The 25,416-nt window shown below is 47.6% G+C and overlaps 3 protein-coding genes and 1 long non-coding RNA gene across 6 annotated transcripts; 2 read left to right on the plus strand and 2 right to left on the minus strand.

Annotated features, from left to right (window-relative positions):
* The first annotated feature begins 2,845 nt into the window (after positions 1 to 2,845).
* LOC120675144 (proteasome subunit beta type-7-A-like) lies at positions 2,846 to 6,084 on the plus strand. 3 transcript variants are annotated; one of them, XM_039956226.1, is made up of 10 exons: positions 2,875 to 3,011; positions 3,157 to 3,269; positions 3,357 to 3,498; positions 4,135 to 4,276; positions 4,360 to 4,456; positions 4,536 to 4,605; positions 4,684 to 4,788; positions 4,940 to 5,038; positions 5,621 to 5,711; positions 5,796 to 6,084. In XM_039956226.1, exons 3-10 carry the CDS (start codon positions 3,358 to 3,360, stop codon positions 5,870 to 5,872), a joined length of 822 nt encoding a protein of 273 aa, XP_039812160.1. In that variant the 5' UTR covers positions 2,875 to 3,011; positions 3,157 to 3,269; position 3,357; the 3' UTR covers positions 5,873 to 6,084. The 3 variants fall into 3 exon arrangements, with proteins under 3 accessions (XP_039812159.1, XP_039812160.1, XP_039812161.1); XM_039956227.1 differs by having other exon boundaries at positions 3,157 to 3,257; XM_039956225.1 differs by lacking the exon at positions 3,157 to 3,269 and having other exon boundaries at positions 2,846 to 3,011.
* A 9,897-nt stretch (positions 6,085 to 15,981) lies between these two features.
* Positions 15,982 to 17,286, minus strand: LOC120672177. Its single transcript, XR_005673998.1, has 2 exons — positions 17,024 to 17,286; positions 15,982 to 16,407 (listed from the first exon to the last, which is right to left on the minus strand). It is a non-coding gene; the product is annotated as an uncharacterized LOC120672177 (long non-coding RNA).
* Positions 17,287 to 17,862: 576 nt separating this feature from the next.
* Positions 17,863 to 19,660, minus strand: LOC120675625 (cytochrome b561 and DOMON domain-containing protein At3g07570-like). The gene is made up of 3 exons (XM_039956827.1): positions 19,345 to 19,660; positions 18,802 to 19,246; positions 17,863 to 18,712 (listed from the first exon to the last, which is right to left on the minus strand). Exons 1-3 carry the CDS (start codon positions 19,576 to 19,578, stop codon positions 18,084 to 18,086), a joined length of 1,308 nt encoding a protein of 435 aa, XP_039812761.1. The 5' UTR covers positions 19,579 to 19,660; the 3' UTR covers positions 17,863 to 18,083.
* Positions 19,661 to 20,377: 717 nt separating this feature from the next.
* On the plus strand, positions 20,378 to 25,090 carry LOC120673082 (probable membrane-associated 30 kDa protein, chloroplastic). Its single transcript, XM_039953767.1, has 11 exons — positions 20,378 to 20,627; positions 21,645 to 21,736; positions 21,820 to 21,930; positions 22,170 to 22,234; positions 22,320 to 22,401; positions 22,653 to 22,727; positions 22,889 to 22,959; positions 23,042 to 23,124; positions 23,980 to 24,044; positions 24,127 to 24,201; positions 24,687 to 25,090. The coding sequence occupies exons 1-11, from the start codon at positions 20,525 to 20,527 to the stop codon at positions 24,804 to 24,806; spliced, it is 942 nt and encodes a 313-aa protein (XP_039809701.1). The 5' UTR covers positions 20,378 to 20,524; the 3' UTR covers positions 24,807 to 25,090.
* Positions 25,091 to 25,416: the final 326 nt, after the last annotated feature.

The following is a 25,416-nucleotide window of genomic DNA, read 5'->3' on the forward strand; positions in this document are numbered from 1 at the left end:
GTATATCGGCGTGTGGCCGCCACGCGCCTTGCCGTTGGTGTAGACGACCACCGACTTCTCGACCAGACATTCTACCAAAAACTGGAACCTTGCAGTGAACTGCACGCGGCAGGTGAACTTGGAGTGACAGTGGCATGAAGAAGGCGATCGAGATCACAGTTCAGAAAATTTTCAAGTAGTAGTCCCTGCAGCCGAGTGCAGCACAAGGAACAAGGCTTGCCCCCTTATTTAGTTCCCTTTAAAATTCTAAAACTTTACAAGATTCTCCGTTACGTCGAATCTTTGAATGCATGCATGAAGTATTAAATGTAGTTAAACAAAATAACTAATTATACAGTTTGTCTATAATTTTTGAGGTGAATCTTTTGAGCCTAGTTAACCTATGATCAGATAATAATTACCAAATACAAACAAAAATGCTACGATACTTTACAGCTTTCCTTTTATGCATTTAAATAAGAGCTTAGTTCGGTATGTTCTTCAACTTGCAGTGGCCCCCAATGTTGTTTCATGTCAAATCAACACACAACAGGCCAATCTGTCTTTGGCTGTGTTTAGATCCGTAAAATGGTGGTAAAAAGGGTAACAGCGGACACTGTAGCACTTTTCGTTTGTTTATGATAATTGTTGTCCTATCATGACCTAACTTGCCTCAAAAGATTCGTCTCGTCGTGTACATCAAAACTATGCAATTAATTTTTTTATTTACCTATATTTAATGCTTCATGCATGAGGTAAAAGATTTGATGTGATAGGTGAATAGTGAAGTTTGGATAGAGAAATTTTGAAACTAAACGCAGCCTTTGCTGGAAAGCAGCAGCACTGCAGCAGACGCGTTGTAGCTTGAGCATTCACAGAGCATGTCGCGGCCGCTGATTTCCCATGAACCGTCCGTGGTTTTCACCCACTTGCTACTATCAAAAGTTCAAAACATTGCCGCAGGTCTCAACCTCGCTTAGCTACATACATGGAACATGCGTGGTGCACTGAAGTTAGTTCCGACCACGGACCACCATTTGTTCAACTATAGATAAGTTATAATGGGATTTGTTTTTTCATTAGACACGGTGTCATCTCAACATTTTTATGAGATAGCAGAGATAAAAAAAGTAATCGATTTCAACAAGATAAAAATTATCTGAAATTCAAGTACTCCAGGAATTCTAAAGTGATCAGGAAAGGCATTTCGTTATACACGGAATTAGTGGTACTCTATTGAATGTTCCGTGCAAGATGAAACGGGCTTGCTAGCGCCCGGACCGTCGGTTCAACGCAACATCGAATAATAACATTCACAACATAGAAGAAAAACGTCTACAACATAAAAAACCATCATTTGCAACATAAAAAAATATTGAGAAGAATTGTTAACCATCCATTGCTAATGAGGAAAAAAAACCGCCGCAACATCTGTTTCATGTTGCATGGGACATTTAAATCTCTCATTGATGCACAACATTCAGATTAAACAATTGCAACATCTAGATAAACACTTGCAACATTCAGATAAAACACTTGCAACAAAATGCAACAACGCAACGTCTAGATCTGTTTTTGCAACATCCACTTGAAATACTTGTAACATTTCAAAATCTCTCCTGCAACATCATAAAATACCTATTACCACATGACCACCCGCTGCTCGCCACAGTCTTAGTGGTCTTCAACCTCCAGGAACTGCCCGCCATGGCCGCCCCCCGAAGCTCATCCGTCTGCCAACGCGGCTTACCCCTGGTGCGGGATAGCGACCATGGCGAGGGGAGGTGCCGGGGAGCGGCGGCCCAGCCCCCACCGCGTGCACCCCACCCAACAGCTGCTCGGAGCTGCCCCATGGCCGGTGTTCACCGACGCCGGCGAGGGGCTCGCCGTTGAACGGAGCTCGCGGCTGCCCACGTGGGGCTCACCGCCGTCCACATGCGTCGCTGGTCGTGCTAGGCTTGCCACGCCTGTGCGGGCTCGCCGCCGGCCATGTGCTCCGTCAGCCCCGGAGTTCCCACGGCCACCCTCGCACGCTGCCGCCAGCAGGAGCTCGCTGTTGGTCTCGTGCGCCACGGCCTTCGCGCGTCGCTCGCCACTGATCTGGTTGAGAAGCAGGGAGGGAGAAGAAATGAGGAAGGCGAGTCTGGAATGGAACGGTGAGGGAGGGCATCCGATCCATCAGATGCTAGATCCCTAGCATTTCCGAAGATGAAATCACAATTACTTGGTTAGGAATCAAGTCTTAGTCTATACGGACTATCTGAAGGACTGGTCAATCAACGAATCCAAAATGCTCCATTATACTCCATCCGTTCCAAATTATAAGTCATTCCAAAAATCTTGGAGAGTCAAACAATCTCAAAGTTTGACTAAAATTATAGGGAGAAGCATAAATATTTATGACATCAAATAGAAATACGATGAAAATATAGCTAATAAAGAATCTAATGACATTTAATTAGTATCATAAATGTTATTATTTTGTTATATAAATTTGGTCAAACTTGAAAAACTTTGACTCTCCAAGATTTTTGGAATGACTTATAATTTGGAACGGAGCGAGTAATATGCATTTCATTAACCTGCCCTTACAAATGAGCAAATAGAAGAGTTGATTTTGTTAAGTGCGGGGCGAAATTTCAGTCGGAGTTTCGATGAGAGAGGTCATAAACTATGTAAATCGGGCCAGATCACCAATTGGAGCTGAAATGAGAAGATAAATTAGACCAGGGGTGTGAATCTAAAATGCACCATGTGCACCAGGACCAGATTGATGTGAAAGATCTTCTATAAGGGCTTCTCCACAAATTGTATCTTTGAACTGATCCCATCCGTCTATATCTGATCCGGTGGCTAAGATTTCCCGTAACACTGGTATGTTCACCCTTTCTTCCTCCCCAATCCAACCCCAGCTCTACCCGCTGCTCCGACTCGATCTTGGATCCAAAAAGAAAAGAAAAGGGGAAACAGAAATAGAGAAGCGCACAGGAAGAAGCCTCGCCGCTCTCGCATCGTCCCCAAACTCAGATCAGGTACGCGCGCGGCTGAAACCCCAACGTGTTCCACCTTGCAGTCTATCCACGCCGAAAATCGGGGCCGGGTCGCAGGGATATCTAGGGTTTCGTTCACCTGCGATTTGTTCTTTTTTCCCTTATCCTTTGTTTTTTCCTCGCGAAGAGCGGCATCTGCGGCTCGTCGATCCCTCCCTGCCGCTTCCATCTTTAGCGCGCGGCCCACTTGATTGGGAGGAGGAGGGGGCAAGCGAAGCCGAGATTGAGGTGGAAGGATAGGATAGGTTAGGGGTTTAGGGCTAATTGGTTGACGACCTGTGTCGGTTTGACCTGATCTTGATCTGTGGTGGTGCCGTTGCGGTGCAGGATGACGGGCTCCATGGATCTCCCAGCGAAGGGCGGTTTCAGCTTCGACCTGTGCCGGCGAAACGACTTTCTGGAGAAGAAGGGGCTCAAAGTCCCCGGTTTCAGGAAGACCGGGACTACCATCGTCGGTCTCGTCTTCCAGGTGCAGCTCGCGTTCATTTATTGCTACTTTTCGTTATTCTGGGATTAGTAGCTTGTCTTCTGCTGGTTCGAGTTACATGTGTTTGCGAATTAGATAGGCACTGTCGTTTCTTTATGTTAGTAGGCTTGGAAACTAATTTTTCAGCGCAATTGATCTTTAGAAAAAATCTGTCTGACATGTCAGTGTTAACCTCCATATGCACATACCCATATTGTGGACTTGTGGTACTAGTTAGTGATATGAGTTGGGAAAAATGTTCAGTGCAAACAATAGTGGAACTGTGAGAAAAACCCTCTCTTTTGTGATATCTGTTTGTTAGCCTTCTACTTGTATTAACTCATGGGGAAAGGTAACCCATACACAAAAAAATACTAATACTTATGATATTTGATTTGTGGCAAATGTGGCATGCCTAAATTGAATCTTTATTTGTGTCAACTTGTGATTGAATGAATGTAATGGATGGTAGTTTTGCCTTAACACTTCTAATTTCTAGCAATTTTTTAGTATGTGTACTATTGCTAGCCCAGTGCAAATGGATGAAAGACATTGCATTCATGTGACCTGTTTGAACAGGCATTTTTCATATTGCTGTATTGAGGTTAACATTGGACTAAACTATATTTTGGTATCTAGGATGGGGTTGTTCTTGGGGCAGACACCAGGGCAACTGAGGGTCCTATAGTTGCTGACAAGAATTGTGAGAAAATCCACTTTATGGCGCCAAACATCTATTGCTGTGGAGCAGGAACGGCTGCTGACACAGAGGCTGTTACAGGTAAATGACTAAAAGAATGGCATTTCGGCCTTTCCAACTCCTTCCCATGAATTCCTTCTGACATTTTGTTTCTTTTACATTAGACATGGTGAGCTCACAGCTACAGCTTCACCGATATGCAACTGGTCGCGAATCAAGAGTTGTGACTGCTCTTACACTGCTGAAGTCACACCTTTTCAAGTGAGCTCCTGTCTCACAGGCATATTTTCAACTTCCTGTCATTCTATGACGCTTGACCTACTTATGCCATTATGTTTAGGTATCAAGGTCATGTCAGTGCTGCTCTTGTTCTTGGTGGAGTGGATTGTACTGGACCACATCTACACACTGTGAGTAACTGAGTATAACTGTTTGTTGCTTGTTATAGTTAAAAGTTAGGGTAGTTGAATTAACTTTGGAAAGTGCAGGTTTATCCGCATGGCTCCACAGATACTCTTCCTTTTGCCACGATGGGTTCTGGATCGCTTGCTGCAATGTCTGTGTTTGAATCGAAGTACAAAGAAGGGCTTACAGTAAGTGAACCAGCACAACAGTTCCTACATTTAACTATGTTGGCAATATATTATTGTCTTCCGTGGTGACTGAATTTGCATTTGATGGTGAAAGTCTGTTAATAGTGTATAATGCTATTTTTGCATCAACTAATTCCTTTTTACCTTCTAGAGGGAAGAGGGGATACAACTTGTGGCCGATGCCATCCGTGCTGGTATCTTCAATGACTTGGGTAGTGGCAGCAACGTGGATGTCTGTGTGATAACCAAGGTATGCATTGCATTTTCTGGGTCATGACTGAAGTTAACAAAACACTGCAAAATTTGAATACATCAAAACATAATGTATTGTTTACTTATTAGAGAAAGAACTTTCAAACTTATCTTTGCAGCAGTGTATTTGTCAACTTTGATTCAGTACTCCCTCCGTTTGAAATTAGTTATCATTCTAGCCTTGGCCTAGGTCAAATATTTCTGTCTTCAACCATTAATTCCTAAAACTTTGTGTAGTTTAACAACATGCAGATTTTATATTAGGATATCATTTCTTATTGTGAATCGAACAATCTTATGATAAACTGTATGAATTTGTAGAAATTGATGGTCAAAGATAGAAACGTTTAACAAAAATAGAATGACAACTAAAACGGAGGGAGTATATCGCTTGCACATGGTTTTGATTACTTCTGGTCATCAATTGCCAATAGTGCTCATTTTTTAGTAAACTATTACACTGCATTTTGCATGCTACCATCTGCCACAGATGCCTTTTTAGCAAATCAAAGAACATGAAATATGTTCTTAAAAAATCCTTCGAAGTGCTTTGCTGACCAAACCCTTTTGACATTACCAGGGGAAGACAGAATACTTGAGAAACTATGAGTTACCGAATCCAAGAACTTATGCTAGCTCAAAGGGATACAGCTTCACCAAGGGGCAGACTGGTGAGTTCCTTGCCAATTAATGGTACAGAATATGACATATTGAACAGTATATAAAGTTATGCATGATTCTGTTCTTGTTTGCAGAGGTACTGTCCACAAAGATCATACCGCTGAAGCAGAAGGTTGAGGTTGCTGAGGGCGGTGATGCAATGGAGGAGTGATCACGCATGCATACATTCGGACAACGGTCATATTCAGAATTTATGTAATTTTTCTTAGTGGGGCTGCTAGAACAAGAAAAGAATGGGATGTCTTTGTTGTACTTTCTGGACTGAATCCAGACTTTTACTGAAAGGTGTTTCTTATGTTGACATATTTTCAAGTGATTGTTGGTGCCGAATATAGATTTGTCTAAAACTGTGATGGTATGGTATTTTCTCTGCGTTGATACCGCTGCATTGGTTGTTAGGTTCATGATGAGGGAAAGGGTTAGCAGGCATGTGGCACTCTGACTAGATGAAGGGCGCTACAAAAACCATCACTGGTGCAGTAGATTTCAACTTTATATCAGCGCTTATTTGTACAGGGTTGTGACCATGCAATATCTCATTTGTTGGTCAGGATATATATGTTCAGTTGTGTAAAAAAAAACGTATATGATAGATTGCGTCATTAGTTACTATGGGGACGGGGAATGCATAGACCCACATTCGGTCAGAGCTAGTGTTGTGCTAGTCGAATTAAGGCACTGTTACAGGTTGCTTTGCCTGCATGATCAAAGACGAGACCAGGCTAACTCAAAAAAAAAAAAAAGACGAGACCAGGCCACTTGTTCAGCTTCCACGCAACGCCAACGCGGTCGTTGGATACCTGGTGGAGTAAGATCGATTGCAGAAAGACAAGCGCACACGATAGTACTCCTTGCCTTTCCTGTGATAATGGTATTCCCTGGTTTGATAAACTTGAGCCCTAGAAGGTTCCAGCCCGTGCAATATTTAAACCCTTGTTTGTCATTTGATTAGTGCTGCCTGCTGGCCTCTTTCTGAAGCTCACTTTGTCCCCCTGACGGCATGCCTTTAGGTGGTGCAAGTGCAAGGTGCTATCTGCTTCTGATCTGCCTGAAACACTGAACCTGCCCGTGAATTCAGAAAGTTCCACGACGACCAAGACTACCATGGCACCGGCTCGTCGTCTCCAGGAAGAAGCAAATAGCGTCGGCGTGTGGCGTCCACGCGCCTCGCCGCTGGGCAGAGTCAGAAAGACCCCGATTGTGTACTGTGACGGAACCGCCAAATTAAAACTCTAATTAAGCGTAATGGCCGTCATTTGAACACATCAGGCTCATTAGCTTAATGGCTTAATTTGGCGATCCTTTCGCAACCCACGTCCCGATCGAAACATCACCGATAGTCCCACGCGAAGGTGGGCGCAGATGGTACAAGCACGACACATATTGAATATACAACAAATATACATAGAACTTGACCTTAAGTTTTACAAACCGAGTTTGAATAAATACATAATTCACAAACTTTTCAATACTGAAATCCTGGTTCGTCTAGAGGAACGGGGCCTACAGCTACCAAAAGTGAGCCCTAGAGAGATCCCTAACTAGACGTCCGGCTCCACGACCACCCATCCCTCTGCATCCCGGCGGATGAACTTGGCGCAGCAGGGACAGAAGTCTACGTCTGCGTGCCCTGAAATAATGTTGGCAACAAACCCTGAGTATTCTAATACTCAGCAAGGCTTACCCGACCAGTGGGTATAACTTAGCCCACATAGCTAGACATGCAAGGCTTTTGGCTGGTGGTTATTTTGCAGAAAAAGCAACTAAAGTAATTCCTTACTTTCATTATTTTAGCTTCAGATTCTATAAAAATTAACTCTCGTCTCATATTCGCGAAGACCTACTATAGCAATCATGGTGATGCAAGCAAAATAATTTGGTGAGCTCAATATTTTATATAAACATTCCTAACTCATATTCTACATTTTTGCTACGGTGTGACAAAGAGACCAAGGCCCTCATAACCGCGAGACACGGCGAATCGATCCGATTTAACCTTGCAAGGTGGACCTAACCAACACGGCACGTATTTGCCCCGTCGGACTATACATACCAACCATTCCCCTCCCCGCCTCGAACTACAGGAACCAGCCCAACGACATATGGTCAGCCGAGCTCAACGTGAGACCACCAAAAGTAAACACATGCATCCCAATTCTCCGCGACTACTCGACTCGCCCCAGGAGTTGGGTGCGGGTTCCTGTACTTTCGAAGCAAGGCAGTACTCGGCTTACCGGTTTCGACTACCTCCTACTCCCGGCATGCGGTTAGTACAGTTCAATCCCCGATCAGCACTGCCACATCCACCGGTCCTTAATCGACACAGACGGGGCTAAGACACCCAGGAACCCTGTCCTGTTGCCATACCTATCCATCATCCCCGCCCGGTCTCACATTTCCATGTTCATTTCAAAACCAATCTCACATACTGAATCATATAAAGATAATAACGTATCTCGCGAGTAACCGGAAATTACTCGACTCCTAACATTCTACATCTCGCGAGTGCAGGAGACCACTCGTCTTCTACCGGTAACGCTAAGCTTAGCACAACTATCGTCCTATACATGCTAGTATAACTCCGGGAATCCTATGAATCATGCAACTAGGGTTCCAAACAATTCCTGAACTTAATGCACAAGTAGTAGAAACATACATAGGTGTCTTAATTTAAAATACTAGGATGTGCACCGGGGCTTGCCTTGCGCCTGCTGCTCAACACTGGGGCCAGACGGGCCTTGGGCCGGGTGCTCACACCTCTCCTCTTGGGCTTGCGTCGTTTGCTCTTGTGGTGCCGCGATCGCCTCAAAGACGGCTCCCTCAGATGCGGATGCTACACGTATGCATATGTATTAAATGAGTGCAGCCCAAGAATTGTAACTAGTTTACTTTAACTGAAATACCCTGCGGACTGTCCGCGCCCGAGTGGCGGACTGTCCGCCGCACTATCCTACCAACCCAACAGAGGCAACAACGTCTCTGGAACTTTTTCCCATTTTACCTGCGGACTGTCCGGCCACCCCTGGCGGACCGTCCGCAGTTCAAGTACTCAACCCACCAGAGACGAAAACGTCTCTGGACAATTTCCTAGACTCTACTGCGGACTGTCCGCGCCCTAGTAGCGGACCGTCCGCAGTTCACCCCTGCGAACCTCCAGAGACGACATCGTCTCTGGAACAAATTTGAGCCTCAATGGCGGACCGTCCGCTCCCCGATAGCGGACTGTCCGCAGTCAATCTTGCAAAAACAACCAGAGGCAACATCGTCTCTGGACAAAACTAACCTGACCTGCGGACCGTCCGCGCCCCCCAGGCGGACCGTCCGCGATAACTAATTCCTGACCCTCGCCCTAGGCGGCAGCAAGGGCGGCGGCGACGGCGGAGGCCGTGCTCCGGCGCCGGCGACACGCCATGGAAGGGGAAAAAGGCTGGGAAGCATAAGAAACTCACCACGAATCCATTCCCGCAGTCGGTTCGAGTGGAGGGCGACCGGAGAGGCGGATCGGCGGTGGAGCAAGCTTCAAGCACCCCCAATGGTGTCCGGCGGTGGTGGAAAGATTCCAGCCGGGGATAAGCCGGTTTAGGGGTTTGGGAAGGTGGAGGAGGTGACGAGGAAGGTTCCTGCGCGAGGAATCGAGGTCTGGTGGACGGAGGAGGGAGATCGAAGCAAGGGGCGACGATGGCGCGGGAGCTCGAGCTCCGCTCGGCTCTGGAAGGAAAGAGGAAGAAGAGAGGATTGACGAGTGGGTCCCACGCCCGTCCAGATAAATATCTGGGCGACGCCTCGCGGACTGTCCGCCGTCACCTCGCGGACTGTCCGCGTGGTGGTTGTTACAATCCTACCCCCTAAAAGAAATCTCGCCCCGAGATTTAAGGAATAGCTAAAGGGAGAGTTATAAATTGGGGTGTACCTTGGTAGACTTGTAGCAATTCCGGACATTTAGTCCGAACAAATTCCTCCGTCTCCCAAGTAGCTTCCCGCTCAGAGTGATTGCTCCATTGCACTTTATAGAATTCACTGGTTTGATTCCGAGTGACCCTGGTTTTGTGATCAACAATTTTGATTGGGTATTCGGGATAGACAAGATCGGGTTCCACTTGTAGTTTCTCAATGTCAAGCACCTTCTCCGGAACACGGAGGCATTTCCTGAGCTGAGATACGTGGAATATATTATGAACCGCGGATAGGTGGGCAGGAAGCTCCAAACGGTATGCCACTGGCCCACATTGCTCAACAATAAGAAAAGGCCCAACATAGCGAGGTGCGAGCTTTCCCTTCACCCCGAACCGTTGAACCCCTTTCATTGGAGATACCCGCAGATAGACATGATCCCCTACTTGAAACAGGGTGGATTGACGCTTCTTGTCCGCATAACTCTTTTGTCGGGATTGGGCAATCTTCAAATTTTCCTGAATGACCCGAACCTGCTCTTCTGCTTCATTCACCATATCGGGCCCAAAGAAAGTTCTCTCCCCCGCTTCTGACCAATTCAAAGGCGTTCTGCATTTCCGTCCATACAAGGCCGCAAATGGAGCCATTTTGATGCTTTCTTGATAACTGTTGTTATAAGCAAACTCGGCCAATGGCAAGCACTCATCCCATTTCTGACTGTAGGTGAGCACGCAAGCTCTAAGCATGTCCTCTAATATTTGGTTTATTCTCTCTGTCTGACCGTCAGTCTGGGGATGATAAGCCGAGCTGCGGAGGAGCCGAGTGCCGAGGGCGGCATGAAAGTGCTCCCAGAACCGGGCAATGAACTGAGCACCCCGGTCCGAAATGATTGTTTTTGGAATTCCATGAAGACTCACAATGCGATCTATATATAGCTGAGCGTATTGCTTCGCCGCATGTGTGGTCTTTACCGGTAGAAAATGGGCCGACTTGGTGAGACGATCTACAATAACCCATATCGAGTCATACCCCTTGGAAGTTTTGGGTAGACCGACGATGAAATCCATACTAATGTCTTCCCACTTCCAGGATGGAATACTCAATGGCTGCAAGGGGCCGGCTGATCTCAAGTGGCTAGCCTTAACCCTCCGACAGGTGTCACATTCTGACACATAACTTGCGATTTCCCGCTTCATCCTTGTCCACCAAAACCGCTGTTTCAGATCCTGATACATCTTGTTGCTGCCAGGATGGATAGAATACCTAGAGAGGTGAGCCTCATCAAGAATTTGTTTCCGGAGTTCTAAATCCTTAGGTACCACCAGCCGGTTCTTAAACCATAACACACCCTCGCCATCTAGCTGAAAACATGCCACACGAGGGTCACTTTCCATGAGCCTCTGCCTAATCCTTTCCATGCCAATATTATCTCTTTGAGCGGCAATAATTTGATCCCGCAGTGTTGGAGTGAGGGTAATATGAGTAAGTGTACCCTCAGCTACTATAGCCAAATTCAACTTCTCCATCTCTTGGCATAGAGTTGCATGCATAGGGGTTACTGAGATACAATTGCAACTTGCCTTTCTGCTCAATGCATCTGCTACCACATTAGCTTTGCCCGGGTGATAGTGGATTTCCAGATCATAATCCTTAATCAATTCCAACCACCGTCTCTGGCGCAAGTTTAGCTCATTCTGAGTAAAAATATACTTTAGACTCTTGTGGTCGGAGTATATATGCACAGGATTACCCAGAAGATAATGACGCCAAATCTTCAGCGCATGCACCACTGCTGCCAATTCCAAATCATGAGTGGCATAGTTCTCTTCGTGTCGCCTAAGTGCTCTGGAAGCATAAGCTATCACCCGCTGATCTTGCATAAGGACGCAGCCAAGGCCCGTACCTAATGCATCACATACAAACATCAAGGCTAGAATCATACCTGGCTAAGTCAAAGGCGGAAATGAGAATGCGGCCAAAACTCATACCTGATGCATCACAATAAACATCAAATGGTCGAGTGATATCTGGCTGAGCCAGGACAGGAGCAGACGTCAGAAGTCTTCTCAAGGTCTGGAAAGCCTGCTCACAATTGTTGCCCCAACTAAATCTCACTCCTTTCTTGAGTAATTCGGTCATGGGCCTAGCAATTTTTGAGAACTCCGGTACAAACCGGCGATAATATCCTGCTAGCCCAAGAAAACTTCGAATCTCAGGAACAGAGGTAGGAGCCTGCCAATCCAGGACATCCTGAATCTTGCTAGGATCAACCGAAATCCCTTTGTCCGAGATGATGTGGCCCAAGAACTGGACTTCCTTGAGCCAAAAATCGCATTTGCTAAATTTGGCATACAGCTTGTGCTCCCGCAGGCGCTGAAGCACAATGCGGAGATGCTCTGCATGCTCTTCTTCATTCTTGGAAAATATAAGAATGTCGTCGATGAAAACAACGACAAACTTATCTAGCTCGGGCATGAATACCGAGTTCATGAGGTACATGAAATGAGCAGGGGCATTGGTTAGCCCGAAAGACATGACCAGATATTCAAAAAGTCCGTATCTGGTGGAAAAAGCTGTCTTGGGAATATCCTCAGCTCTAATCTTTATCTGATAATAGCCAGAGCGGAGATCAATCTTGGAAAATACTTTGGCCCCGAATAGCTGATCAAACAGAATATCAATCCGGGGAAGGGGATATTTATTTTTGATTGTGACGGCATTCAGAAGTCTATAATCCACACACAGCCTGAGGCTCTCATCTTTCTTTTTCACAAAGAGTGCAGGACAGCCCCAAGGTGACTTGCTAGGACGGATATAGCCCTTATCAAGCAATTCCTGTAATTGTTTCTTTAACCCCGCCAGCTCATTGGGTGGCATCCGGTAAGGCCTCCTAGAAATCGGTGCCGTACCCGGTTGCAATTCAATGGTAAACTCCACGTCACGATCAGGCGGCATTCCAGGCAAATCATCCGGAAAGACGTCCGGATATTTACACACCACTGGTATGTCCTCTAGCTTCTTGCCCTCGGCGTGGTGCACCGCATGAGTCAAAGACGCTGGATCCCTCAAATTTAAAGTCATACTACCATGAATAGAGGAGTTGATGTGCACAGATTGTGAGGTCGTGTCCAGGGTAACTCCCTGACCCTCCATCCAGTTCATACCCAATATAATATCTATCCTTTGGGTTGGTAACATTATCAGGGCCATAGGGAAAATTTTTCCTTGCAACTGTAGGGGTACTTGCTTAACAAACTGATTGGTGATTAACTCCCCCCCAGGCGAATGAATGTGGTATGGCTTGGGCATGCTTTCAGTTTTTAATCCCAGTCTAACAATACACCCCTTGCTAATAAAGGTATGAGACGCCCCTGAATCAAATAATACTGTAACGGGTTGTTCATTTACTGAGAACGTACCCGCCATCACTGGAGCTCCCTCTGGAATACCCTCGAGGGTGGTGTAGTGCACTTGCCCCGGCTTGAAGTGGGCCACTTGCTGCTTCTGACCCTGCTGGCTCGACTGCTGGCCTTGCTTGGGTGGCATTGGGCAATTCCGTGCAAAGTGACCCGGCTGCCCGCAGTTGTAGCACGGAAACAGATTGGGGCGCACCCCCGGCTGCTGCACCCAGACCTTCTGCTCATTCTGCTGAGGAGCAGGAGGCCTGACCGTCCCCTGTGGCTGAGTGTACTGAGGGGGCCTGTATCCCCACTGCTGCTGTGGCTGGTGCTGAAAAGGAGCTCGCTGTGGGCCCGACTGCACCAAGCGAAACCTCTGAGGGGCACTGCTAGAGGACCCCGCTGCCGGCGCCTTTCTCTTCTTTTCTGCCTTGTGAGCTAGGTGGGCGTCCTCCTGTATGATAGCCCCGTTGACTAGCTCACTGAAACTGTCGAACCTGACCATCGCCAAGCGATCCTGGAGCTTGGTACTGAGCCCCTGCCTGAAACAGGCCTGCTTCTTCTCGTCAGTGTCCACATGGTACCCAGCATACTGGGAGAGAGTGTTGAATGCTTGGGAGTACTGTAGTACACTGTTATTGCCCTGCTTCAGGGCCAAGAACTCGGTGAACTTCCTTCTAATCACCCCCGCTGGAATGTGATGTGCCCTGAAGGCTTCCCGGAACTGTACCCAAGTGAAATGGGTGTCCGCAGGGAACATTGCCACATGATTGTCCCACCATGTGCGTGCTGGGCCCCTAAGCTGCTGAGCGGCAAATCCTGCCTTGTCCCCATCATTGTACTGGTGTAGGGTGAATTTGGACTCGATAGTCCGAAGCCAGCTGTCTGCCTCCAGCGGTTCATCCGCTTTATGGAAGAGCGGTGGTTGAGTAGCCAGAAACTCTGGATATCCAGGAGCAGGCGGCTGATTGTGAGGTCCAGGCTGCGGCACTCTGCCCTGCGCCACGAGCTCACGGAGGAGTGCCGTCTGCTCATCGCGCCCAGTGAGCATGGCCGCAATGGCCTGGGCCAACTCAGGAGGGTTCGGTGGTTCTCCCATTCTGCATTCAACCATGACGAGGTTAGTTCCCTCATCCAGATAAATCAAGACAAAACCGATAGCAAATTAATCCTTGCAAGTCATGGCACAATGCAGAAGGTAGGGCTTCAAAACAATTCTGAAGGATACTAGCAGGCGGGGCCAGGCGATCGATCGGCGCCACCAATTGGTCTGACCGAGCTGCCCTGGTCCAGCCGAAATTAGTACGGCGGACCGTCCGCAGTACATGGGCGGACCGTCCGCTTCCCAAAATCCTAGTCGACCGGACTGTCCGCGGAGAGTCTGCGGACCGTCCGCCGTGCGCACTGTCAACCAGATTCAGTTCCACCCGGCTCTGGTAAATTTTTCTCAAGGTCTGGCGGACCGTCCGCGGGTCCTAACCGGACTGTCCGCTGAACATGCCTCGCGACAGTGCCTCCGGTCCGACCGACGATACTCTCGCAACCTTTTACGCCCCCCCTACCAACCCTCTCGATCCGTACGTCATCTACAAAGGTCCTTAGGATCGTAGACTCACACCCCCACCAACTCCCACGGAAAAACCCCAAAAACCCTCCAAAAATGAGATGCATGCTCGCCCTACGCACAAAACCCATTTTTATATTTTTAGAAAAACTCGAAATTTAGTCATGCCTGTACCACCCTCGGTGCGTTTCGGCTCTGATACCAGCTGTGACGGAACCGCCAAATTAAAACTCTAATTAAGCGTAATGGCCGTCATTTGAACACATCAGGCTCATTAGCTTAATGGCTTAATTTGGCGATCCTTTCGCAACCCACGTCCCGATCGAAACATCACCGATAGTCCCACGCGAAGGTGGGCGCAGATGGTACAAGCACGACACATATTGAATATACAACAAATATACATAGAACTTGACCTTAAGTTTTACAAACCGAGTTTGAATAAATACATAATTCACAAACTTTTCAATACTGAAATCCTGGTTCGTCTAGAGGAACGGGGCCTACAGCTACCAAAAGTGAGCCCTAGAGAGATCCCTAACTAGACGTCCGGCTCCACGACCACCCATCCCTCTGCATCCCGGCGGATGAACTTGGCGCAGCAGGGACAGAAGCCTACGTCTGCGTGCCCTGAAATAATGTTGGCAACAAACCCTGAGTATTCTAATACTCAGCAAGGCTTACCCGACCAGTGGGTATAACTTAGCCCACATAGCTAGACATGCAAGGCTTTTGGCTGGTGGTTATTTTGCAGAAAAAGCAACTAAAGTAATTCCTTACTTTCATTATTTTAGCTTCAGATTCTATAAAAATTAACTCTCGTCTCATATTCGCGAAGACCTACTATAGCAATCATGGTGATGCAAGCAAAATAATTTGGTGAGCTCAATATTTTATATAAACATTCCTAACTCATATTCTACATTTTTGCTACGGTGTGACAAAGAGACCAAGGCCCTCATAACCGCGAGACACGGCGAATCGATCCGATTTAACCTTGCAAGGTGGACCTAACCAACACGGCACGTATTTGCCCCGTCGGACTATACATACCAACCATTCCCCTCCCCGCCTCGAACTACAGGAACCAGCCCAACGACATATGGTCAGCCGAGCTCAACGTGAGACCACCAAAAGTAAACACATGCATCCCAATTCTCCGCGACTACTCGACTCGCCCCAGGAGTTGGGTGCGGGTTCCTGTACTTTCGAAGCAAGGCAGTACTCGGCTTACCGGTTTCGACTACCTCCTACTCCCGGCATGCGGTTAGTACAGTTCAATCCCCGATCAGCACTGCCACATCCACCGGTCCTTAATCGACACAGACGGGGCTAAGACACCCAGGAACCCTGTCCTGTTGCCATACCTATCCATCATCCCCGCCCGGTCTCACATTTCCATGTTCATTTCAAAACCAATCTCACATACTGAATCATATAAAGATAATAACGTATCTCGCGAGTAACCGGAAATTACTCGACTCCTAACATTCTACATCTCGCGAGTGCAGGAGACCACTCGTCTTCTACCGGTAACGCTAAGCTTAGCACAACTATCGTCCTATACATGCTAGTATAACTCCGGGAATCCTATGAATCATGCAACTAGGGTTCCAAACAATTCCTGAACTTAATGCACAAGTAGTAGAAACATACATAGGTGTCTTAATTTAAAATACTAGGATGTGCACCGGGGCTTGCCTTGCGCCTGCTGCTCAACACTGGGGCCAGACGGGCCTTGGGCCGGGTGCTCACACCTCTCCTCTTGGGCTTGCGTCGTTTGCTCTTGTGGTGCCGCGATCGCCTCAAAGACGGCTCCCTCAGATGCGGATGCTACACGTATGCATATGTATTAAATGAGTGCAGCCCAAGAATTGTAACTAGTTTACTTTAACTGAAATACCCTGCGGACTGTCCGCGCCCGAGTGGCGGACTGTCCGCCGCACTATCCTACCAACCCAACAGAGGCAACAACGTCTCTGGAACTTTTTCCCATTTTACCTGCGGACTGTCCGGCCACCCCTGGCGGACCGTCCGCAGTTCAAGTACTCAACCCACCAGAGACGAAAACGTCTCTGGACAATTTCCTAGACTCTACTGCGGACTGTCCGCGCCCTAGTAGCGGACCGTCCGCAGTTCACCCCTGCGAACCTCCAGAGACGACATCGTCTCTGGAACAAATTTGAGCCTCAATGGCGGACCGTCCGCTCCCCGATAGCGGACTGTCCGCAGTCAATCTTGCAAAAACAACCAGAGGCAACATCGTCTCTGGACAAAACTAACCTGACCTGCGGACCGTCCGCGCCCCCCAGGCGGACCGTCCGCGATAACTAATTCCTGACCCTCGCCCTAGGCGGCAGCAAGGGCGGCGGCGACGGCGGAGGCCGTGCTCCGGCGCCGGCGACACGCCATGGAAGGGGAAAAAGGCTGGGAAGCATAAGAAACTCACCACGAATCCATTCCCGCAGTCGGTTCGAGTGGAGGGCGACCGGAGAGGCGGATCGGCGGTGGAGCAAGCTTCAAGCACCCCCAATGGTGTCCGGCGGTGGTGGAAAGATTCCAGCCGGGGATAAGCCGGTTTAGGGGTTTGGGAAGGTGGAGGAGGTGACGAGGAAGGTTCCTGCGCGAGGAATCGAGGTCTGGTGGACGGAGGAGGGAGATCGAAGCAAGGGGCGACGATGGCGCGGGAGCTCGAGCTCCGCTCGGCTCTGGAAGGAAAGAGGAAGAAGAGAGGATTGACGAGTGGGTCCCACGCCCGTCCAGATAAATATCTGGGCGACGCCTCGCGGACTGTCCGCCGTCACCTCGCGGACTGTCCGCGTGGTGGTTGTTACATGTACGGCCCGAAACGACCGGCTGGCTAGACGTACAGGAAACTGGTGCCCTGCCCTGCCCTGCCCTGCACTGCATGTTGAGCTTGGAAGCAGGGATCGCAGCTGCATGAAGCAGAAACAGGTGATCGTAACGGTCTTCTGAAAAATTAACTCTCAGGAAGCCGCTGCGGCCTACCTACAGTCACAAAAGCTCCCGAATCGATGGGTCGAGAAACGTGGGATGTGATATGTTGTTTAAAAGTGATTTTAACACTATTAGAACGAAAATATACATGCGTTTCCAGTACGGGAAACGACGATGTTCCCGGAACGAGAAATCTGGCACCGTACCACATTCCCGGTGACTGGGGGCCTACCGCAACACAAGGCTTTTTAGTCCTCAAGACCTCAACTTCTTCAGCTTATAGTATGTGAAAAAGCTCAAGTCCTCAAGTCCACAAGGCGATAAGCTCAATTGCGATTCAGATGTGAAAAACTGCTCAATAGTAGTATGTACATGTCAATGAAACGAATGTCATATATCCATTGTACAACATGCTCAATAAACAACGAATAATGTCACGAGAAGAAACAGTAAACGTTAATGCTAATCACACACAAACGGCCTCTCATGGGTCATGGCAGCCATTAGAAACGGATGGAAGCAGGCAAGCAAGCAGTCCACCGTGGGACGGATCAATGGCTGCGCCTCCACTCCTCGAGCACGAGGAAGACGACGGCGAAGATCCCGACGAAGATGCCATAGACGTAGCTCCACTCCTGCCTCTCGTTCGCCAACGAGAGGCCGTAGAAGATGTTGGCGACGCCGAGAGCAACGGCGGCCCTGCCCACGTTGTGGTGGTACCAGTTCCAGTACCTCCTCGCCTTCGTCTCCTTCGCCGGCCTCGCCAGCAGCGCCGTCGCCTGCAGGCCGGCGCCGACCACGACGACGATGCCGATGGCCTTGTGCGCGGCGACGGGGCCCTCGTCGTCGTCGAGCTTGAACCCCGCGACGACGGCCAGCACGCCGACCACGGACCCGAGGCCCTGCGCGGCGACGTGCGCGTAGAACCAGAACGGGTCGAAGCGCTTCGAGAAGCGCGCGAGCGCCACGCCAGCGGGGACCAGCACGCCCCACCCGACGACCGCGAGCACGCCGTGCCGACGCTTCGAGCTCAGGAAGGCGCCGCCGCCGTTGGCGCCCGAGCTCGATGCTGAAGCCGGAGACGTGCGCCTCTCTCCCTTCCCCTCGTCGTCACCGTCACCGCTGTCCTCTCCTGCGCGCTTACTATTACCCTTCCCGCCCTCTTCGCCGTCGCCGTCACCTGCGTATGTGATCCGACCCCGCGAATTGATCAGAATGCCACTCAAGCAGAAGACCGGCGCGTGAAATCAATCCCTTTATTTGGCGTACCGCCGCCGGTAGCAGGGCTCCCCCCGCCGCTGGAACCGCCGGAGAGGCTGATGGTGCCGGACGCCATGTCCTGGTGCTGCGGGAGCAGCCCGTTGGACCCCGGCAAGCTGCCGCTGGGGCCCACGGCGTAGACGACGTCCGTGAGGGGCTGCCCGGCGAGCTGGAACGCGAGGTAGAGCCGGGACCCCTTGGACACTATGGTCGGCGCCGCGGCGCCGCGCGCGAGCGCCAGCTTGCCCTGGTCCGGCGGGCACGACCCGGAGCTCGTCCCGCCGAGGTAGTACTGCCTCGCGGAGCCCGCGCCGGCGGCCGTCACCCACCCGGCCACGGCGCTGCTCCCCACCATCCGCCCCGTCGGCGAGAAGCCGACGGAGATGTACCCGCCGCTGTCCGGCGCCGACAGCACGAAGCTCCACACGTTGCTCCCCGACGCCGCCTTGCCAAACTGCGGGCAAGAAAGCCACCGTGCGCGGCCGACGCGCATTAACGCTACGAGAAATATTGAGACTAATCAATCGATCCACTAACGAACGCTAAGCTTACTCTTAGGATGAAATCTTGCGAGGGCCATGCTTGGAAGCAGGTGAGGCCGGTGGTGTTGAAGGGGACGAGGCTGCCGAGGCTGAGGGCGTTGCCGCACGAGTCCGCCGCGCTCTGCGAGCTCACCGGTGATGGCAGGGACAAAGTGACGAAGCAGAGAGCCACGAGGACCGGGAGTAGTGGGCGTGGCGTGCATTGGTGGGTCAAGTGCTTAGCTGCTCTCGTGATCCTGGGCATGGCTGAGACGGTGAGGTCTAGCGATCGAGTGGAGTCGAAAACAAAGGGCGCCGTGGTGTGCACAGCGAGGGAGCGCCTGGAATGATTTATATGAAATGATGGCGGGACTAAATAAGCGGATGGCGTGTGTTCCGCCTTTGATAGAACATTGTTTATGCGAAGGTTAGGAATGGGGTTGGCGCGCATGGTGTACTAGAATATGTTGGCTTCTAGTTCTCTTATGGAAATTAAATATGTTAGCTTCTGGTTGGTTTATTTCTTCCAATTTCACTAGTTCTCTCTAACACTTTTTCAGGAAAAAATAATTTCAAATTTTATCTTGAATTTATTTGCAAAATATTTTTTTCAATTCGCCTGCACGGCCATGTAAATGCTACTTGATGGGTAACTGTGTAGGCCGATTAGCCGTGTAAAGCTGTATAAAACTATTTCGACCATTTATAAGTCTATCTAAACGGCCGTGTATTCCGACTATTTGCTACACGGTGGGTGACCGACCGTTCATTGTTTAATATTTAGTCTAACATTGGTTTTTTTAAACAAATTTGCAAAGAAAAATTAGTTAACAAATTGCAAAATCCATTGGCTAGTTAACAAATTGCAAAATCCATAGGCTGGTTCCGAGTGAAAAAGGTTTTGGGGATGTCAGTTCGACCCAAAACCTTGCGCAGTTGGGCTGTATCAAATCGACCCAAAGCTTGTCTATGTATTGGGCTTCTCCATAAATTTCACTTGGGCCATTTGGGCCGGTAAGAAGCTTCCACGATTCCACCGTCTCCCCCGGAAACCATTCAACCCCGACCCGAGATCGCTTTCTCTTCCCATCGCCTCTCTTCTCCACACGAACTCAACCCTCGGAGATAGAGCGAACCGAAATACCAAGCAGAAAAAGGGAGGAAAAAAACCATTCCCCGTTTCGTTCTCGGCTAGACCCCCGCCCGAATCGATGGAGATTAGGGCTCCTCCGACGAGCCTGAGGCTCGCGGCACCCCCGGCCTCCGCCAGCTTCCGCCGGACCGCCCTCAGGACCTCCTTCCTCAACGGCAGTGGTGCGTTCCCCGAATTCGTGTCGTATCCCACTTCCCCGTCTTATCCGTGCTCGCGGGAGATGTTGCTTCATGAGTTTTTTTTTAATTGTTGTTGTTGCAAATTCGATTAGCGCGCTCTAATGTTCATTTGGTAGTTTGGGGCATGCTTGGTCGATAGCTACACTTCGCAGTGGCAAACTTGAGAATTTGTAGCTCGTGATGCTGTTGTTGATTCAGTGTCAACATAGACTGTGGATGTCACTGCCCTTGCCGCCCCGTATTGTGTACTCACGTCATCTTCCATGATGGTGTGAAGTAGCTTGTTGCTACTTGCTACGAACAATTATGTGGTGGTTGTTATGGTTGCAATGTTAGGTCTGTAAAGCCCAACTTCTTTACACCATTATGAGAAAAATGAGCCTAAAACTATAATTTCAGTTTCAATCGGTTATGTTTAACCTTTAAGACACATCATTTCTTGATAAAATGCTATGCCGTTGTCTCTATCAGCAGAACTGAAAAACAGTCCTGGTGATTTGTACATGACCCTTGGTTATAGATGCAAAGTGAAGTACCTATTGTCAAGTTAAAGGTTTTGGGGAATGTTGATTCTACCTCTAATCAGGTTTATCAATGCTATAGTATTGTGTGTACCACACCTTTTTGTGTGTGTGTGTGGGGGGGGGGGGGGGGGGGCTCTCTCCTTTTTACCTACAGTTTCCCTGAAAAATGCTATCCCACAAACTAAAAAACATAAATGACCTTCGATTATCTTTCATCATGTGGAATGGTTACTTGGCAAAACCATTTTGACGATTATGGGAACACCTTAGAATTTCAGAAAATGTGCTTTCCATTCTTCTAGTCAATGTTTTCAATGCACATGCTAATACAGATATTTGGATGGCATGTTGTTGCATTACTGGCAGCAATACCAGCCATTATGCTTCATTAGAGAGCATAGTAAAAAATGCTAGAGTATGGCAATGAGCTACAAGCCATGTTGACAACTTAATTTACCTATTTCTTGCTCTGCAGTTTCACTTAGAGTTGTGCGCATACGGCAATCAAATGTCAGCAGATTTAGGTGCAATGCCAACCTCTTTGATAGACTATCTAGGGTTGTCAAGGTGAGTGATATTGTTCCTTCACTATGTCATCAATACCTTTTGTTTATGATTATCTAAAGCACTTGGATCTCTGGTTTGTGTAGTCCTATGCAAATGCTGTTTTAAGTACATTCGAAGACCCCGAAAAGATCCTAGATCAGGCGGTTCTTGAGATGAATGATGATTTAACAAAGATGCGGCAAGCCACCGCTCAGGTTTGTTGTGATTAGTCAATAATAAATTTCATCATTGACAGCACATGCTCTTAATTTCCGCTAGTGCCATAAGGCTGTCTTTTCGACTACTTTCTGTTCTATTGTCATTCCCACTCCTGTTCCCTCACATTTTGTCAGTTAGCTGCCTCTTTGTTGGACACATTCACAAAATGAAAATCTGGTTCTATCATCCTTGCTCCATTGCATTCTCCTGCTGACATGGATTGTGGTTTTGGAAGGTCTTGGCATCTCAAAAGCGGCTTGAGAACAAATACAAAGCTGCTGAACAAGCTTCTGGTGATTGGTAATATTATGTTTAATTGCAAACAAACAGTGTGTTCTGCCATCTTGCTCTACAGTAAATGATCTACATTTTTCTGAAAGTGTAGGTATCGGAGGGCTCAGCTCGCTCTTCAAAAGGGAGATGAGGATCTTGCCCGTGAAGCCCTTAAGCGCCGTAAATCGTATGCTGTATGTATCATCTAAATCTAGATTTCTGGGTCAATGTCAGCCATTATCACACTGTTTGTCTGCAACTTAGTTTTTACTTTTTAATTGGCTCACATGGATGCTGTGCAGTACAAAGAGTTCTGCTGGCTTTTCATCGCTCTGTTTAGCAATAACATGTCTGTAATATATAGTCTTATATTACAAGTACAATGGTTAACTTAACTTATCAAATTCGTGATACGCTTTTATTATTGTTGTTATTATTTGCTTAGGATAATGCGAGCTCCTTAAAGGCTCAACTTGATCAGCAGAAGGGTGTTGTTGAAAATTTGATTTCAAATACCAAGGTGAGCTTATTATATTAGCCTATACTGCAATATTTATTATGTGCCACTACTATTTGTCTATTTGATTGGATCCACTTGGCACAGATGGTGAAAGGGCTTATTTCACATTTTTTTAATCACTAGCTAATCTGTACTGACCTGTAGAGTATGCCACTCTGCAGCTTCTTGAGAGCAAGATAGCAGAGGCCAAGCAGAAAAAGGATACCCTAAAAGCCCGTGCTCAATCAGCCAAGTATGCATATTATTTGCTACTTACTTTTTTGTTCCTGTGAATTATGGATGCACTGAGATTCCCCCCCCCCCCCCCCTTTCAGGACGGCAACAAAAGTGAGTGAAATGTTGGGTAATGTAAATACAAGTAGTGCCCTTTCAGCATTTGAGAAAATGGAGGAAAAAGGTATTATCTCCTTGGCTATTATTATTAATTATCTAACCTGTTTGCACTGTGGGTGTGCTGGCCTAGTTCCTGTTGAGACTAGAGACCTGCTATGTGTCAAATGTAGATTAAAACTGCAAGAGGTCAAGTAGTTAATATCCAATACCCTGTCATGGTTTCAGCTAGAGCATATCCAATGGACGTTTAGAGGCTTCCATAACTCAAGCAGCAAAAAATTGTTGCCATTTTTTTTCGAACATGCAGGAGAGCTGCGTATCTTTGTATTAAGAGGAAAAAGGGGTGGTCCAATTACAGAGGACAGCACCTCACCTTGGGCCAGAGTGAGGGCTGCAAAATTTTAAAAAAAAAACATTGCCATAGTATTATCCAATAGCCAACTTCTGTCCTTGATGAGTGTCGTCCGCGCCCTCCACTATCACCACAAATTCATGCACTATTATTGTCAATCTGTTAGCTGCCAAACATTCAAAGTACGCCATATCAGCTAAATTTAAGGAAATGGTGTAAATTGTAGGCAGTTACACTGTCAAAATTCACCAAGACGACACATACATATGTATTTTTTTTACTCTTGTACTATTTCTGATGCTTTTTAAACATATTCGCATTTTCGATAGCAATATTTTGATTGGTATATTCCAGGATCTGTCACTATTTATAATATTGGCAAAGTACAGCTATCTCATCTTCTTGCGTGTGTTGGCTTCTTAAGGTTACATGCCTTCTCTAAATTGAGGAATGACATCTGCCGCTGCCTTTTCTTCCTGGCCAAGTTAATTTGCAACAAGTGATACTTCATGAGAAATCATTTGAATCTTTGGTTCATGAAAATAATTGCACATTTGGTGTTGTCAGTTATGGTGATGGAGTCCCAAGCAGAGGCACTTGGTCAGTTAGCAACTGATGATCTAGAAGGGAAGGTAAAATTGGATGCCATGAAGTGATCATTATTAACTCTGTTGTTGTAACCACATCTGCTTATCACTATTCATTTGTACACAGTTTGCATTGCTGGAGACTTCATCTGTTGATGATGATCTTGCACAAATGAAAAGAGAACTATCTGGAAGTTCATTGGTACGTGTTGTTATTGGATTCCCAGACTATCGTCAGTAACGAAATTTCAAGCTAAGGATCAATTTTCCATTGTTTTTTATCTGTTTTATCATGCACAAGATAACAAAATGTGATCTACTTTGATTTATATGAGACATAGGACTTGTAAAAGTCGTTGTTCAGCTGACCATAAAACTTTTAGGCTCCGCTAAAAATATTGATGCTTCCTAATTTCACATTCTATAATCTCAATTAATTTTGTTAAGTATGGTCGAGCTCTGCATGGTGAAATTCATGTTTAAAAGTTGTTTCTGTGGTGTTCATCACATAAATCTGTACCTAGTATAGCATACAATATGGCTGAACAAAACCTTTCTTTTCATTGTCGGAACAAGCCAAGTGAATAATTTATAACCATGTGGCCCAAATTTCATTCTGTGTGTTTTTGGTTTTCCTTTTTTGCCCCCCCCCCCCCCTTTACAAACATTTCTTTATGTCAACTACAGAAAGGGGAGCTTCCTCCGGGTAGAACAGCCGTGAACAACTCAGGTGCAGCACGCCCTTTCCCCGACCTGGAGATTGAGAATGAACTAAATGAGCTGCGGAGAAAGGCCAAGGATTATTAGGTTGCACCGTTCTTGTCGATTCAGCAGGCCTGACAAAATCTCGTCCCCCGGAAAATAGTATAGCCGCAGATTTCTCCATTGTGTTGTCGAAACTCCAGTGCACCCTGTTTGTTAAAGAGTATTGAATCTTGCAACATTCTCGGCGTTCTCCCCTGCGAGTGACATTTGTACAGGTAGGGTAGCTATAAATTGATGTAAATCACAACTTGCCCTGAGCCCTTTTTTGCATACAATAACATGTATAATATGTATTACTATAAAGAACAATTTTTTTTAAAAGCGTTTCTTACCCCGTAGCCCTCGCGGTGGATCTATGGACCTACGGTTGAGGAAGGTAGAAGAGAGAAATCACAAGTCGAGAGATGTTTCTGATCACCAGGATACCCCGCGCCGTGTGCTCACCGAGGTTGCCGGGCGTCCTGGAGGCGATACGACGACTGGGCCCGTCGAGCGCGCCAGGGTTCCAACCGATCGTCCCAACGGCAGGAAGGTCGTGCAGGGGCACCACTGGCGGAGCCAAAGTGGGCCACAGCCCCTCCTGCAAAAATTCCATTAGATAAATAGTAACTTTGATACTGTTTATTGGTTTAGCATTTCAATTACAAAGTCC

This window comes from Panicum virgatum, chromosome 5N, assembly GCF_016808335.1.
Source record: "Panicum virgatum strain AP13 chromosome 5N, P.virgatum_v5, whole genome shotgun sequence".
NCBI lineage: Eukaryota > Viridiplantae > Streptophyta > Magnoliopsida > Poales > Poaceae > Panicum > Panicum virgatum.

Coding starts and splice junctions, on each gene's coding strand:
- LOC120675625 (XM_039956827.1), bottom strand. CDS start 19,578: ATGCCCAGGATCACGAGAGCAGCTAAGCACTTGACCCACCAATGCACG. Junction 19,247..19,344: donor CGCAAGATTTCATCCTAAGA/GTAAGCTTAGCG, acceptor TCTTGCCCGCAG/TTTGGCAAGGCGGCGTCGGG. Junction 18,713..18,801: donor GAGCCCTGCTACCGGCGGCG/GTACGCCAAATA, acceptor TCACATACGCAG/GTGACGGCGACGGCGAAGAG.
- LOC120673082 (XM_039953767.1), top strand. CDS start 20,525: ATGGAGATTAGGGCTCCTCCGACGAGCCTGAGGCTCGCGGCACCCCCG. Junction 21,931..22,169: donor TGCGGCAAGCCACCGCTCAG/GTTTGTTGTGAT, acceptor TGGTTTTGGAAG/GTCTTGGCATCTCAAAAGCG. Junction 22,728..22,888: donor ATTTGATTTCAAATACCAAG/GTGAGCTTATTA, acceptor GCCACTCTGCAG/CTTCTTGAGAGCAAGATAGC.
- LOC120675144 (XM_039956225.1), top strand. CDS start 3,358: ATGACGGGCTCCATGGATCTCCCAGCGAAGGGCGGTTTCAGCTTCGAC. Junction 3,499..4,134: donor TCGTCGGTCTCGTCTTCCAG/GTGCAGCTCGCG, acceptor TTTGGTATCTAG/GATGGGGTTGTTCTTGGGGC. Junction 4,789..4,939: donor AGTACAAAGAAGGGCTTACA/GTAAGTGAACCA, acceptor TTTACCTTCTAG/AGGGAAGAGGGGATACAACT.